This window comes from Metopolophium dirhodum, chromosome 3 (genome assembly GCF_019925205.1).
Source record: "Metopolophium dirhodum isolate CAU chromosome 3, ASM1992520v1, whole genome shotgun sequence".
NCBI lineage: Eukaryota > Metazoa > Arthropoda > Insecta > Hemiptera > Aphididae > Metopolophium > Metopolophium dirhodum.
Window position 1 is genome coordinate 5,423,308 of NC_083562.1, and position 17,536 is coordinate 5,440,843.

The 17,536-nt window shown below is 24.8% G+C and overlaps 1 protein-coding gene across 3 annotated transcripts in view; it reads left to right on the forward strand.

The window, feature by feature from the left end:
* LOC132940949 (monocarboxylate transporter 10) overlaps nt 1–17,536 on the forward strand; it is a 34,289-nt gene continuing 16,753 nt past the window's right edge. The window contains exons 1-2 of one of the 3 annotated variants that reach the window (XM_061008757.1): nt 1–186; nt 15,406–15,623. In XM_061008757.1, coding sequence (XP_060864740.1) covers nt 15,446–15,623 — 178 coding nt within the window. In that variant the 5' untranslated portion in view covers nt 1–186; nt 15,406–15,445. Of the gene's footprint in view, nt 187–4,776; nt 4,987–15,405; nt 15,624–17,536 lie in introns of those variants that run through there. The other 2 variants (XM_061008756.1, XM_061008758.1) reach the window with 2 other exon arrangements.

Genomic DNA, 17,536 nt, shown 5'->3' on the forward strand with positions numbered 1-17,536 from the left:
TTCATGTTTTAAAATTCAATTTTTATGATTTTTATTACCTACCTAATATGAAATTTATTAAAATGATACATATTACATACAGTAATACAACAAATTATATTTCATGATTTCATCTACTCTATGCTTCAACTAATATTGTTACTCAACAAGATAAACATGAACTAGGTTGAAACTATAATACCAGCTGTAAGTAGATAATTCAATATTATAGTAAACAACGGCTTAAATCATTGTTGTCTCTGCAGATTTTACCAGTCAGACGCGACACTTACATTTTTACTGGCCCTTTTACAAAATTTTAAAAGTTAAAGTGTTGTTCCTTCCATATGGTTCCTGCTTTTTATATATATGCCTGTTTCATTGTACAAGCGGTCGTCTTGTTATTTCTTGTCCGTATTGGCCAATATAATAGTACCTATATTGTCAATTAAAAATCTGTTCAATCGTAATATAAAAACTAAAAATTCATTCCTCACTCAGAGTATAATATAACACCTACAATACTAAAAATGACAGAATAATTTTGTTATCGTAGGTATTAAAAATATTTTTAATATAGGTACCTATACAATTTGTTTTTATGGTACCTACTTATTCGTTATCTCAATAACCTAAACGATCAGCTGGTCAAATCAATCACAGTATTGCAATTACCACAGGTTAAAATTGTGTTGCCTATAACTTATATTATTTTAAGACTTCACTTTTATGTGCTTTACATTTGTTAAGCAGACCTATTTGTATTATTTTATTTTGCAGATTAAAAAATTGTCTTATAATAGTATAACGTCATGTTAACTAGTGGTAGTTGACAGTTACAGCAACAGAATTTAGTTTTCTGGAAAATCACATATGTAGTTGCAATAACCATTAAGTACCATCTTAACCATAAAGGTACCCAGTGGCGGCGGGATATATGATTATTTGAAGCAAGGTACCATTTGTATTAGAATGTTTCTCTTAGGGAAAGATACAGTTGAACATGTTAATTACAACAATCACAAAAGATTAGCCCAGGGGCCAGGAGGCCATTTAAAATTATACGAGGTGATATTTCCCTTTTGTCCACCTATCAAATGACACCTCTGCTTTAAATGATTAATTTCTTAATCAGTTGTATTTAATATCACTAAAAGTTATAATTTTATCATATTTTAATGAAGGTATATAAATTTTTATCATTTGTGGGAATTACAAACTTTTATTTATGTTTAGGAAAATATTATATTTTATTAGATAATAACATTTTAGAAGAAGATAATTTTAAAAACTTTTATATAAGTACTACCATACCACATATTGATTCTAGAATTTATTATTCTACTGTAAAAAATGTAGTCACGTATTGCCGTTCGAGCCAGCAGGATGCAGGGATATTTCCCAGTGGGGGGGAGGTTGCATTCCTTATTTTAAAATAACAATTTTAAATTTTTACAACAAATGAAAATATTACAAATATGTTTATGATTTAATAAATAGTTTTACTGATTATAAAATTAGCCCCCTAAAACTCATATAACCTCACTAAATATGAAAATGGGTACTTGTATACTTGAAATATATTTATAATTTGTCATTGAATATACAGTAAACCCTCGATAACTCGAAGGAGTATCTTCACCCCTGCATTTCAATAAGTACATACAATTTTTTCGATAACTCAAATTTTTTTTCGCCCCCAACCGATTCGAGTTATTGAGGTTTCACTATATTACCAAATTTAACATAGGTGATTAACAGTGATTCACCAAGGATGCTCTCTTATATTTTTTCCTCTAATAATGAATTTATTCTCATTTTTGGACTTTGTTTTTATAATTTTATATAATCTAAGGATTAATTCTTTTTCAAAAAAACTACTCTATTACTGCAAATTGTTAATCTGATGATATTTTTGAAATTTTAATGCATCCAAATCTAAGTTTGTACGAATAGTTTCAAAGTTATGTAACTTTAAATAGTACAAATAATAGTTCCAAATAATGATTTTATATAAAATTTAAAATAGATGTAATCTTTAGTTTAGTACTTATTATACTCGAACATTTTTAGAAATTGTATAAACAGAAATGTTAATAGGTGCATTTATATTAGTAATAGTAATTAGTAATTACTATAATTTTAATATCATCATAGTCACTATATCTTCTTAACCTATTATGAATTACTATTATGGATTACTATTCTTAGTACACAAAGTTAAATAACTCAGAAGTCTAATCCTGCTGGTTTGAATTTGAATTTGCATATTACATACGCTATACATAGTGCTTAATACAATATTAGTTTTTGATTCATTGTTTAATTCAAAACATTTTTAAGAGGTTTTTGTATATTTTGAAGTATTATTTGTAATAATAAAATATAAATATAAAATTTATATTAAACAAATCTTAGTTTAAATGACAATTAACAAGTAGAATGGTGGTAATCAATATACTTAGTTAACACATTTGAAGGGACATACCACATACAAATTGTGATTAATAATTAACATAATTTGATAACAATTAATGTAAAGTATGCTGATATTTGCTGAATTTATAACAACATCAACTAGTTGCATTTATTAAAATTATTATAATTGTCTAATAATGTAAATACTATAAAATTAAAAATGTTTTGTTGTAGCCAGTAAATAAAAGAGTAAAATACGACTAACTTATATGAAAAGAGACATCTTCGTACAATTGTATAATACTGAGTATAATATCTACCTATAAAATGTGTCAGTGGCGTATTTAGGTTTTTGTCATGGTGGCGATACGATTTTATCCAGTAGCCCCGCGTTTAAAGCTTATGCCTTAAGTATGATTCCGAAAAATGTTGCATATTATATACAGCCTATGGTGAGGGGGAATTTATCTCATTGATCCCCTCCCTCTCCCCCTGTAAATACGCCACTGAAATATGTAGTCGGAGATATTATACTTGGTCCTCCATTTTTAATGGAATTTTAAATTTAGTATTGATGAACCTAATGGCTACTTAACTGACCAAAAAAAGGCATTTCAGTTAAAATTGCAATTTATAAAAAATGTTGGGACTGTGTAAAATGTTATAAACAAGCCCAGGAAATTCCGAACCATTACCTAAATGTAAATCTGGTGCTTTTTAACAACAAACTATTCAAATATTTGTAAATTATTAATTAAATATTAATTCTTAAGGCGAAGGAGTTCTTAAAATTGACAAGATGTCAAGACCTATATTCATTTTGTTGTTGATTATAGAACAAAATATCTGAATGTAGTATTTAGAATTACAAATCAACATAATAAAATATGGTTTATGTAGTTTAACAGTTATACTGGTATAGTATCATCGTTCATTAAGTGTCATTGTATCAATAATCTAAAATGTTCTATATGTATTCAGTGGAAATAATATAAATCACTGCGTGTACATGTTGGTTATAGACAATATACATATACTGCATATTGTAAGCATATATAATATTACACATGGTCATGTTTGTATTTCTCAGAGTTCAGAGTTGCAACTTGTAATCATATTCCATCGTTTTTCTCAATAACTGGTTGTACCACTTGACTCTTTGACTTTGGCTCTATATATGTATAATGTATATTGTATATAGAATATAGATATAGGAATTCGAAATACGAAGTATAAAAAGAAAATACTTGTTTTAAATGTCGAGTATCTGGAATTCTTCAATATAAAATATAACTGCATTTAGGATGGTTACTATCTACTCAGGCTATCTTAACTAGAGAGTCTTGTGGGCCTCTAGTTTTTACAACTATATTATAATACATCTTAGCAAAAAATAGAAACTAGAAAGTACCTACAAAGTACAAATTATATTATTATTTATTAGTACCTTGGTACTATTCAAAATAATAAAAGGTAATAAACTATCTTTTTTTTAAACTTTTCAAATAAATCCTATGCAAAATATTTTAAAAAATATGTACATTTTAAAAATGCTACGTGTTCTTGCGTAACAATATTTTTTATTATTATTACAAATTCAAAGCAGGATATAGATCTATCACCTATGGGGTGGTACCGGGTATAGACTATATTGCTATATATATTATAGTACCTATTACATTATAATTTTTTTTTCATAATATTCGTAATATTAATTTCCTAGATAATGCATTATTATTAAATTAAAAATATATCCTTTACTTAAGTGCCTATATTAAAATTTAAAAAAATATTTTTATAAACATTAGGTATAGGCCTAACCTACTGTGTTTATTTTGTATTATTTCACATGCTGTTGTATTGCGTCATTTTACCCGTGCATGATATTGTGCATTCAAGATACAATGAACCCTAAGCGGTCTAAACATTATATCACCCTACAGACTGCCATACCATCCCGTAATGGATACCTAGTACCTACTTAAAAGTGATTACCAAAATATCTTTCGTTAATACTTCAAATTATTTAAATAAAGTGTTTTTATTAGAATTATATTTTTCACTTTACTCTTAGAAGTTAAATTATAAATATTTTTAAGGTTTATTTTTTTCAATAAAAATGTAATCTATTAAAAAAAAAATTAAAGTACTTAGAAGATATTAAAATGTTAAGTATATTCTTTTATTTATAATTATTATGTAATAGGTATATTTTTAATAATATTACTTATTCTTAGATCGCAAATTGAGATTTAGTTAATAAGTTTGCGGTCGATAAAAAACATTTTGAGAACGCCTGGCTGCCGCATGTATAAAAATATACGTTTGGTACCATACTACCATAGCGAACGTAGATTCCTGTCTCATCAACCAGGAGCGAGTTTAGTTACGTTTTGCTGTGTGATCAAGTAGCACGTGGTAGCGTTTTCTTGTTTCAATGTCGAAAAGCATGTTAAAGAGTACATTATTCAGTATACAAAATATTTAAATAAGTGTTTACAAGTAATAATTTTTATTGTTTGATTATTAAAATAAAATAGTTTAGGCATATTATCTTTAACGGAAAAATACAACATTTAAAGTATACACGTGAGTACTCGAGATTCATTATTCATATTATAGAATATTGACTGTAAGCATAATAATAATATTTGATTAATTTTAAATCCTATTTATAGGACTCTATCGTAATTAGTCGTACTTGGACAATTTTTTACATACCGTAACGAACGAAACGTTCAAATCAATGTACCTTTCAAAAATAATAATATATATTATTTTCAATTTCAATTAATTGTAGCACAGTTTTTAGTTAATGTTTGAATTATTAGTAACTAAATTGTATTAATTACCTATTTGTATTGTTTGTAAAGAACATTTAAATAGTTTTTATTTAATATACTTAAGCTCGTATTTGTATACTGTTAAACTTCTGTATAAAATTCTTTTATAATCCAAAAATATTCGAACCACAGCGTTGATTTAAAATACTGATATCGTATCTATTTTTTTCTACAAATACATATGAAATAATAAACCACTATTAAACTGTTTTAATTTTAATTTAATATTAAATTGAATATTGGTATTTTTAAAATATCTACATTCTCCGTAAATCGTCATCCACACATAGGGTTAATAAATGCGGAAAATAGTGTAAAAGTTTCAATTGTAAATGTACAATATAAATTTAATACAAATACTGTATTTACGGTGCATATTATTCTAGATTGTTCAGACGAATTATTATTTAAAGTGTAGAAATCCCGTGACACTAACAGTTAGAGCGATTTAAATGTAATTTTATTTTTCGAATACATCCATCATGACTTTAATAAATACCTATTTTTGAAATTATTTTTTCTTGGTTTATCATACAAAATTCTTCGTATTCGTAATGGTTAACCTACTATGGTCTATGGTAAATAATATATAGTTATATTTAAAATATAGAACGTCCCGTTTTTAGCCAATTAATAGATAATATATAAATAATGTGGCATAACAATAAAGGATTTACATTTTAGATTCTGAGCTTGGTTTTTCAGTGTATTTATTTGTTTGTTTGTTAGTTTGTCATCGCGTTATGGAACAGTAAAAATGCTTTAATCTTTAACTTTGATATAGTTGGTACTTTTTGAAATAATTGGCAAAAACTAAGTACAGTAAAAACGGTAATATTTACGCATACCAATTTTCAACAAAATAAATTATTTTTTTGTAATCTGAAAATTAATAACCAAACCTAAAACGAAATTTTTGTTCACAATTTACCTTATAATCAAAAAATATTACTTTCAATATCGTTAAATTGTATTTATGTTTACTATAATTTTGCACAGATTAATTTTTAATTTTTTTACTGTCTTGTATTATATTTTCAAATAGACATTTAACAATTTTTCCATTTAAAAAAAAAAAATTTAACCCGTTAATTTTAGAATAAACATTTCAAATTAAATTTTTGATTTTATTGTTTAAATTTGTGTACTAAACCAATGGATCCATAAAAATGCGTTTAAATTTGTATAAATGAATTATAATATAATCACGTAAAGTTGTAGGAAATTAAACATTTATAGTTTATATAATATATAGGTATAATTTATTTGATCAAATTTGTATATTATATATATATTATGCCATACGTTTTACCCACCGGCCATCTATGTGGCTATGTCCTATATTTAGGTCTCATAGTATTGTTTTCGTAAATAATCAATATTTTCCAGTGCGAAAAATAACGAGAACATTATTATCACATAATTTAGACTCTTGTTAGTTTGTAGCTTTGTACGTGTAAGTTGAGCATTTTTCGATATTGATCTTTTTGATTCTTGACATTGGTACATATTGTTGATAAATTAATTATCATTTATAAATAATCTTTTATAGACATAAAAATAAAATTATGTCATGAATTTTAATTTTAATTTATTTTATTTATTAATTTAATACAGATAAAGAAATTTAACATTTAACAATTAATGAATAAAATAATAAAAAGATTTAATAAAGTTAAAATTAAATAAATCGATTTGAGTATTAATAGCTAACCCCATGATTCTCTATTTATAGGAGCATTTATTAAATAATTGATTTTCTGTAATTGTATATAAAAATAATTATGAATTAGTCATTATTATAGGTATATTAAAAGTCTTTACTTTAGAATACAATTTTCATTTGATTTGATGACTACCTTTTTAGATGTAAATTAGTGGACATTTTTCGATAAAATTAAATTCTATCGATAATCAATTAACACCATTATTGTTATTTAATCAACTCTTATTCATTAAGAGGTTATCAGTGTTAAATCTGTCGTTTCCCTAATTTTTCTTACACTATACCAAAATTGTTTTACAAATTTCCCTTTTTGCATCATTGTAAAAATTATAGGCAACTACAAAAGCAACTATGCGTGCTACCTATTTTATATAATTTTTTTAATTTCAACCCATTCCCTAGTTCATCAAACTACACCACTTTAATACGTTAAGTAAGCAGTTGTCCTTATTTATTTACATTTGATTCATAGAAACATAAGTACACTTAAAATTGTATGCAAACAATTATTTCAACTTCGTAATATTTTTGATAAGATATTAATACTTTAAATATAAATTATAACGGACATTTTTAATTACCGTATAATACGCATAGTGGCATGTTTAAATGACTTACGAATATTATAATATGTGTTACTAACAAAAATGAAATAATGACAGTGAACTTGATTAATTACGCAAAGATAGATATAAGAGTTCAACAACACTAGTTTATAATATTATTTTATTGATTAAAAATAAATTATATCATTCAATTTATTGAATTCAATGTCATCATTATCATCACTGCATCATACTTTGTCAATATTAAATTATGCTTTAGTTATTGTATTAGGAGTTATGTTTGAATTTTGAATAATAATCATTTATAAATTATAATATATTTTCACGATTTCAAAAGAATATTTTTAAAAGTTTATACCATAACTTATATATTTTATTTTGAACAACTTAGTTAATGAACATTAATTGTAATTTATTAATTTTTTACTTAGTATTTATACTCTTAAAATACATTCTACATATATTTTATAATAATATTTAAGCGTAATTTTGTTAATCGATAGGTATAACAGGCCCCCCACTTACAATTTTGGGCTATCTTATACTAAACTGGCCCCTATAAGTTACTAAATTACATTATTATCCTTCGACATTTGTATTGTATACATTTGTTGTCCTAATTTCTATCCGTGTACAGTAATATTCAAAATGGGAAATATATTATCATGAAGTTGTTTTTTTTCTGTGTTATATAAAATAGACACAGTTCACAAATGTTGCTCTGACATCCTCTTAATGAAACTTGATTGATTATGTCACAAACTGACAAAGCAAGTATTGATCAATATTCAATTGTTATATATTACTATAATATTACATATTACATGTGCTCTAATAAAAAAAATAAAACAAAAAATTATAATTTTTTAGATTAAGTCACAAAAAACGTATAGTTACAATACTTACTACCTATTCAAAAGTTTTAATTTAAGTTTTTTATGTATAATATATTACAATAAAATACATACAATTTAACTTTTTACATTCCATGGTAAAAGGGGTAAAGATAGTTCAGTAAAATAATATAATAATTCTAATACAATGTCCATTACCTAAATATGGTGTAACTGGTTTGCTTTATAAAAAATCTTAAATATTATACTGCATTCCACAATATCTTATGTCTATTGTTTACATATCTGTAAATTATTAAAAAAAAATTTAGAATTTTACCTTTGTATTTATACTATTTACCTATTTACATTGTTATGTAAACTAATCAGATAAAAATGTTTATTAATGCCGTTTGTTTTTACCACCAGAATTCCAATCTATAAATTATAATATCCTTTTATATGTGGCTTATATATTAATATATAAATATATAGGTAACTGTAATGAGGTCGTTTTTTTTTAAATTTATCAAATTTTAATGTTAAACCTTTACCTATCTTCATATTGTAATCTGTGTCATTTTTAATACAGTTTCGAAACAATATTTTGATTCAATTATAATACATTATATTTTGGCTAGTCTATAATATATTATAATTTGTAAACACAACATACGATTAACGAATGTTCTTGTGTGGCGTTTTTTGTTTTGATTTTAATCAATGCATGAATCTTTTGTCATAAAATATATTATTGAGTGGGAGTACCGTAGCTGCTCACAAATCGCCGCCATTTTATAAAATAACCCTGTAACTCCTCAAGATATTTTTTAACTTTGTACCTACGTGTTTTCTTTGTGTATTATTTAAAAATACTAAAAATACTACATAAGTAAATATAATATATTATATTAAAATAATAATAAATAACATAAACAATATTAAAAATGCATTCGTGAGTATGAGCATTCGTCTACATAATTAATAGTTAATAAACTATGTCTAATAGTTAATATATTTTCAATGAAAACAAATAATAAAACGTGCTTGCCATATTAAAATACACAGATAGATAAAATAATCATTTAAAAATAAAGTTATCTTTTATTAAATGAAGCTATAGGTACATTTTACAAAGTCATACCTATCAATTTAATTTCTTTTTAATATTGATTTTTTAAATTGATATTTAATTTTCCTGCATTCTTTCAGTAGAATTAATTGGTATGTAAGAATTCGTCTAACTAATACATTTTAATGAAAATCCCAATATTGGGTTGTGTCAAAGTATAGCCAATTCACCAAATTAGGCATAAAAAAACTCACAGTTATTTGTCGTTCTCTTCAATGTTGCTTTTCTTTTAACTCAAACACTTGGTGAAATGTTGCATCATTTGTTATGTATGTATTTTCTTAATAATTATCAAGTTTTGTAATTCGTGTATTATTATAAGTTCGCATTTTTTAAATTGTATTCTAAGTTTAATTCGACGTAATGTGGATGTTCAATGTATGTAAACTCAAACAATTAATTCTCCATGCCATTTTCCTATGTTAGATTCTTTATTTTTGTACTAGCGGTATATCAGGATTGAGAGCATAACTTTAAATATTAATTTACTACAAAATAATTCTTGTATTATTTTAGCTTTTAAAATGTTTTCTGAAATTATTAAGCCATTTTAAAATTGGTCAATCGTTTTATAACTTGTGTTCAATATCCGATATTTAAGGTACGGCAAGGTTCAATACAGTATTATATAAAAAAAAAACTGTATTTTTACATGACTATTTTCAGATTATGATTTAATTTCATCATAATTTTACACCAATCCGCACTATGGCGATATCTTAACAGTTAATATGTATTTCTGCTTATAAATGATAAGCTGTTTAGCCAATTATGTATTATAATCTTTGTGTACCAATTACCGATTATATATTGCATGCGGACTTCAGGTTTATTGGTAAATGCGGAGCTCCGGTGTTTTTGTTTTTTTCAATCGTGTGGACTGTGAAGATATCTACAGTTTGTCAGTTGATGCATAACTGTGGTCGTTCGAAAAATGTAAATTCATGTGGACCTCCAGTGCGTCCTATATTAACTAGGTAGTTTGTTTAGTTGTTCATTATTACTTATTACTGATTTTATTCAGTTAACGATGTGGCGATGTGCGTTTTTTCATTGTTAAATCCGTATTGTGTTAATATTATAAACATGTTCCTTAAATTGTAATGTTTATTATTTAATTAAAAGTGTATTGACTTCTACAACTTGTATATGCACATACTATGTACCTACATGTGTAATCTATTAATGTACACAAAGACAGTTCTAAGTTCTATAATAATATTGTAGCGTCTTTGATTATACGAATTTGTGTGTATTGTATACTTATAGTATGAGTATAATAAATAATATTATGGAATATGGATACAAAAGAACGTAGGTAGACAATTCATGTTCTCGCACTTCAAAATCTGACCTTTTTCTATTTGAATTCTTAAATTTTACCACCTGTTCAACATAACCTAACATGACCACCTGTTCAAATGTTAACTGAATTGTGAAAATATTCAGAATTTGTATATTTTTTTTATCGTACAGCTAATATTATTAAAAGAAATTACAAATTTAAATCATAAAAAACTTAATGATATTACTATTAACGAGATTCTAATATAGATATTATTATTTTATCCATCACAAATAAGGTACATTAGTATATTACCTACCTATATTAAATAAAAAACTGTTGAATATTACAAAAGTATAAAATGTGTAAATAATGATACAATAAACACAACATAAAACGATTAAAATCTTTTTTTTTAACGTTGCTCTAACCGTTAACAAATTTATTTCATTTTCGGCAGTTCCAAGTAATTGTTTAATACAGTAATATGTTATGTTATACTGTTTTCCTTTTTAGCTACGGTTATCTACAGTTGAATATTGATTTTAGTCTTTAGATGGATCCAATAATCCCTAAAATTAATTAAAATGTAAAATGAATCACTTATTCGGTTTTATAAAAATATTTTAATTCAGTGGTATCATTACTCATATTATGACTATGCCGCCGTGCAAGAAAATATTAACTTCGCCAGTGTTATGTTTAATGTCTCTAAAGGGTACAGTAAAACTTCTTTATAACGGACACCCTATAAGACGGAAATCTCTCTAGAACGAAAAATAACAACGTTCCCGTATAACCTATGTAAGCGCATATTTTAGTCTTCCTATAACGGAACAATTTGTTAGTCCCAAGTGATTCCGTTATAGAGAGGTTTTACTGTATGTGTAAAATATGTATTTTATTTTATTTAAATTAATTACTGCATGCATGACGATCCTATATATAATATGAATAATAAATAATAATATAACTGACTGGCATCATCTGACTAATTCTTCATATTAATTGTTTGATATATAAATAGAATAAACAAATCTTGATGTTGTTATATTTTTAATTAAATCATTAACGTAACAACTATTGCATTATTGGATAATAGATTCTTTAAAGTTGTATGCTAAATTAAATGCAATTATTTATATCTATAAACGCGAATGTCGTGCCAAATTTGTTTAAACTGCGATAAAAAGTTAAATTGTAATTTGAATAATTTATTATATATAAAGTATAGTCAATGTGGTATCTGTGAAATTGTATAAATTGTACCTATTACTTGTGTAATTGTGTACTTGTACTACCATACACAATTATTTGATAAATAGCTGACATAAACTCTGTTGTAAAAAATGCATTTTTTTAAGAAAAGCATTAAAATAACATTCAAAATATAATTTTTGCTCAACTAGTAAAACCTAAACACGCAAATATTTACGCAAAATTAAAAAATTACATTCTATCTATAGTATTATGTAATTCTTTATCTAGTTATCAAATAAATAAATGAATAAAACACTTTAAAGAGAGGACGAGTTAATAATACTATCAGTTTACGCACACATTCTATGTTTCATCTATAAGTAATTCCGTTTTCATAGTTTTCTTCAGTACTTTTCACATTTACATAATTGTTTTAAATAAAAAAAAAGACATTTAGGTCGCTCTGATGTAAAGGTATTTACATTTTGAGTGTACATCGCCATTGAATAGTCAATAGATCATTAAAATTGAAGGGCTAAATTTGAGTTCTATATTAAATTAGCTACAATTATACGAAAAATGATTTTTGCAATTACGTCTGCAGGATAAAATCTTTCTTGGGGCAACTATTTAATACTATATACGACTTTTTATTAACAAAACTGAAAAATTATTATTATATTTGTTTATTAAAAATTTAAATATTATACCTACATGAGTATATATATTTTTAATGTGTTTCAAAATCAAAAAATTTGAAATTTATTTTTTTATTTATTAATTTTTAATTTTTATACCTAAGACTTGGAACTTTATTACGTGTATTATTGTGTCTACATAATATATATAATGGAATTATCAAAATTATTTTTACTCATTTTAAGCTAATCACAAACCTATTCACAGTTCACATCGCATTCTATTTGTACGTGATATTGACTTACCGCTTTACAAGTTATATGCGATCGATTATACGCAAATACTCCGAAATATAATTTATATTATTACTACCTACAACATTAATGAAATTTAATGAATAAATAGAAGAAAATATGGAAATTAGATAAATATTTTTTTTTATTACTGAGCCGGCATAATATTATGGTTTTCAATCAATTTGATTTATCATTCTAGAATATAATATAATGGCACAGAATTAAAAAAAAAAAGAAACGATAATATTATCACGTGCAGTGAATTAGGTTAACAGATTTTGTGAACCAAAGAACAACGAAAGAGTTTTGGGGCCGGTCGTGCAAATACATACTAAATAAAATATTGGTCTAAAGGGGGAGAAGGGTCGGAAACACATGTATCTACATAATAAAGACAAAATTATTATGATTTATGATAACAATAAATAAGTTTCAAAAATTACTTTGAGAAATGTATCCATCATTATCAAATACTTAGTATGGTTATTATAATAATGACGAATTAATTTGTAAATAATAACTAGATACTAATAACGATTTTCTTTAGAAAATAATTAATTTTTACTTTTATTTCTAATAAACTTAATTTTATTAAACAAATATTTATATTATAATATTGTTTATTTATTTATTTATTTATTCAGCCAAAACAATTACAAATTAAATAATTACAATAAAATAAATTAATAATAGCTGATACGAATACCAACTGAGCTATAAGCTCGTATCTGATATACGGAGTTCAGCGATATTATAATTCGTTTAAAGTAAAATACTTATACAAATAAAAATATGACATAATTAAATAAACATAAAATGATAAAAAAAAAAACTTTAGAAACAAAAATTTACATCAGCATACATATTATAGGTACATATTAAAATATTATACGATATTAGGTTTAGACGTATTGACTTTTTATGATTTTATTGATACACACATCATCAAGATTACCAACTATATTTTATTTATTGCCATTTTTATTTGATTTTTATTCATTATATTAATTATATCATAAGTATTATTGGATTGACTTACACATAAACTTTTTATTAGACTCTTTACTTCGTTATTTAAATTGTTGAAAATAGTTTTCCTCATGTAATTAGGAGAATTTCTAGAACTAGTTAATTAAGTAATGACGGTTTAATGTATTTTCCTGTTCTTCTGTCCATTATTTCTGTAGCATTGAGTGTATGGTTCTGTATGGATTTAACTGAGATTTGCCTAATGTATAATTTATAAACGGACAGATACTATATTTTCCTTAATACTGTGTAATAGTTAATAATAAACAAATATTATTTAAATTAAATTTATATTCATAAAATTTGTTTGAAAAAGAAAATTGTTATGAAATATGAATAATATATAGTTTTTTTATACTACCTATAATATTCAATGAATTTTGACATAGTTACTTTATTTTGATTCTTTTTAAAACTGTTTGAATATAGTAAACTACTAAATATATTTCACGATATGCATATATATTATTCAGTATAATGCAATTATGATTTATGAGCTTTAGAACTCACAGTAATATTAGTACATTTAATGTTTGTATATACAAAACGTTTAATGTTATTAAAGTACAACATTTATTGTAATTTAAATTAAAAAATGTATTTCATTACAATGATTATTGATATAGACAAAAATAAAAATGTAGTTGGAAATTAGTTCAAATTACTAAAATAAGTAGGTAATCTACTGTTGTTAATGTATAGACTTTCACCTATTTTAACTCGTATAATAAAATAACTTTATGAAATAAAATATTTGTTTAGTTCTAGAATATCAAAAAATAAAATATATAGATTTATGTATATTCATTCACAAGACCTAATTGTAAATTATGATAACTTACCAAAATATTTTTAAAAATAAAGAATCCCTAAAAGTTTTCAGTTATTTTAAGAACGAGCAAGTTATAATTTATATAACCTCAATCTTGATTTTTAAATAATTTTAAAGATATATAGATATTAATATACTTACTTGTAATTTGCTATACGCTGCACTATTTTGATGAACAAAAATGCTTTTACAGGAAAAACTAACGCCTCTTGATATGTCGGATTTTGGTCATTTTTTTGTATCTGAAAGATGAGAAGTTTTTTTAGAACGGATCAAAGCTTGAATTTTTATTTTACTTTAAATAGTAGTAGAAAAATACGTTCGAAAAAGAACAAATATTGTGCATTATTCAAATGCATATTCCAGCGTCTATAATTATAATTTTCAAAATCAGGCTGTGTTCCAACCTACAAAATGTTCTCTACTTTTAAATGAAAAAAAAATTAACAAAATCCGACTATTTTACAGGGCGTGAGAGTTTTTTCTGTAAGACATGTTTTGTACCAAAAAACGCACCGGCTCCGACCCCCTTAAAGTATTTTCATTATTTATTTTTCACATTCAGTGTGTTTATATTGTTTACGAACATTCGTTTTATTTATTACATTTCTATTTATGTTTTTTCAGGCTGATATTTCCAACAGTACATCTATAAACATTTTGGAAAATGAACAACCAAGAAAGGATATTACCTGAAGCTAACATACGATCGTGTATCGTAGTGTTAGCCAGTTTCTTGGTCAATGGTCTTGTTTTTAGTTTTATCAATTCCTATTCAGTGACTTATGTATATCTCTTGAAAAGACTAGAGGATGCTGGTGTCAGTGAAGCATCGTCAAAAGCATGTAAGTAATTTATTTGATTCACAACCCATATGGACTACATTACATTCCAAGTTCGAACATTGTTAAATTCCCCAACATAACAGTAGTTACCCATTCTTCTTTTCAAACGAAACACAATGCTATTATAATACATTATTATATTCACATTAGTCTAATAACGTCTTCTTACTGCACAATTTAGTCGTATAAACGATTTGTGTGAAAAGGTTATTTGTCAATTCAAAAAATACTGGTATTCAACCGTATAAAAAGTTATAGACATGTGTTTAACCAGCAGATTAAATGTTAACTAATGTGAATATAATATTTTATTTAGATTTTCTTTCATCACTACATAACTTGATAATTCAATGACAAAATAATTATTCTAATATTTTTATTAATTGATATTGATTCTTTCCGTATTTATTATATCACATTAATAAATAAATAAAGGTCGGAAGTAGGTCCTCTTTTGCTTAAAAGCTACTTTTTATAAAATTAAGTCAGTATTGATTACTTATTTAGAAAATGGTCACTATTATTAGTTATTTCAAACTATTATGCAAATTGAAGGGGCCCGTGCTAAAACCAGACAATTTTAATTTTTAAAACTTTGCAGGGAACAAAAATTTTCGTAAAAATCAATCGAGTAGTTTTTGAGTATAAAAGCTCTTACAAACATACATTTGGTCTCAAAACATATAGTTTCTTTAATCAAGGCCATTGTAAATGCGATGGTATTTTAATGCATGATTTTACATCGTATGCCCGAGTAACCAATGGCAACCATTTATATACAAAAATATATACATTTATACTATTATCTACATCATAAAACGAAACTACTGATCAAATGTCATACTTTTAGCTTCGGCGGTTATGCTAGGCGATGATGAATCTGTCAGTCAGGACACGTTATTTTATATATTATAATTAAAGCCTCAAGCGTGGCCAACATTTTTTTGATGAAGATCTATTAAGCATAGGTATATTTTTCCTTTGAGAATCGACTAACGTAAAAAAAATATTTTCGTATTTTTTAGTCTTTATCACTTATATTAATAATAAACATACTTGTATAAATAGTAAAAATAAAATGTAAAGTTTTCTAAAAATGAGTTCTTCTCATTAATTTTCTAAATGATTTAAAAATCAATTAACATTACTGTGAGTGTTGAATCGTGTCATTGCATAAATACAAAAAAATTTGCCGACATCAGCGAAGAGTTACCGGATTATACTGAAGTTCTAACTTATAGGGAGATCGACTTTGAAATCGTCCGAGATCGACCCATCCCTTTTCGGCCAAACAAAAAGTTTAATAATAATAATGTATTATATACTTAAGGTCTGTATGTTATACTTATAGAAAATTATTAAATATATATTAATATATTATACCCAAGTTGTATAAAAAAATATATAAATAAATAATAATACCCAATTCAAATATTATAAAATTGTTTTCAATAATTATTAAATATAATAGTAATGTGTATAATACTATATAATATATTAAATAATAAAATAGTATATAATATTTGCAAAATTATTGCAAATATATTTTTGAAAATTATTAAAATGCGTAAAATAATTGATAATTATAATATATTATATAGCTATTCACAAATCTAACTTATACTTTTTATAACATATTACTAAGTATTATACCTATTCAATAATTATTGACAACAATTTTATATTATTCAAATTATTATTTTTTATTTATACATTTTTTTTTTTACTGTTATTACATAACTCTTTTGGCCTAAAAGGGAAGCGTAAGTTTTTGGTCAAAAATGGTTTCGCCCGTTGAAATTGTATCGTTCTTGTACACGGGTATACTAGTTATTTTTCCGTAATTTGATTCCGTTTTTTGATTAAAAAAAATTGGTTTGTCTGGTTTTTGCATAAGCCCCTTCAATTTGACT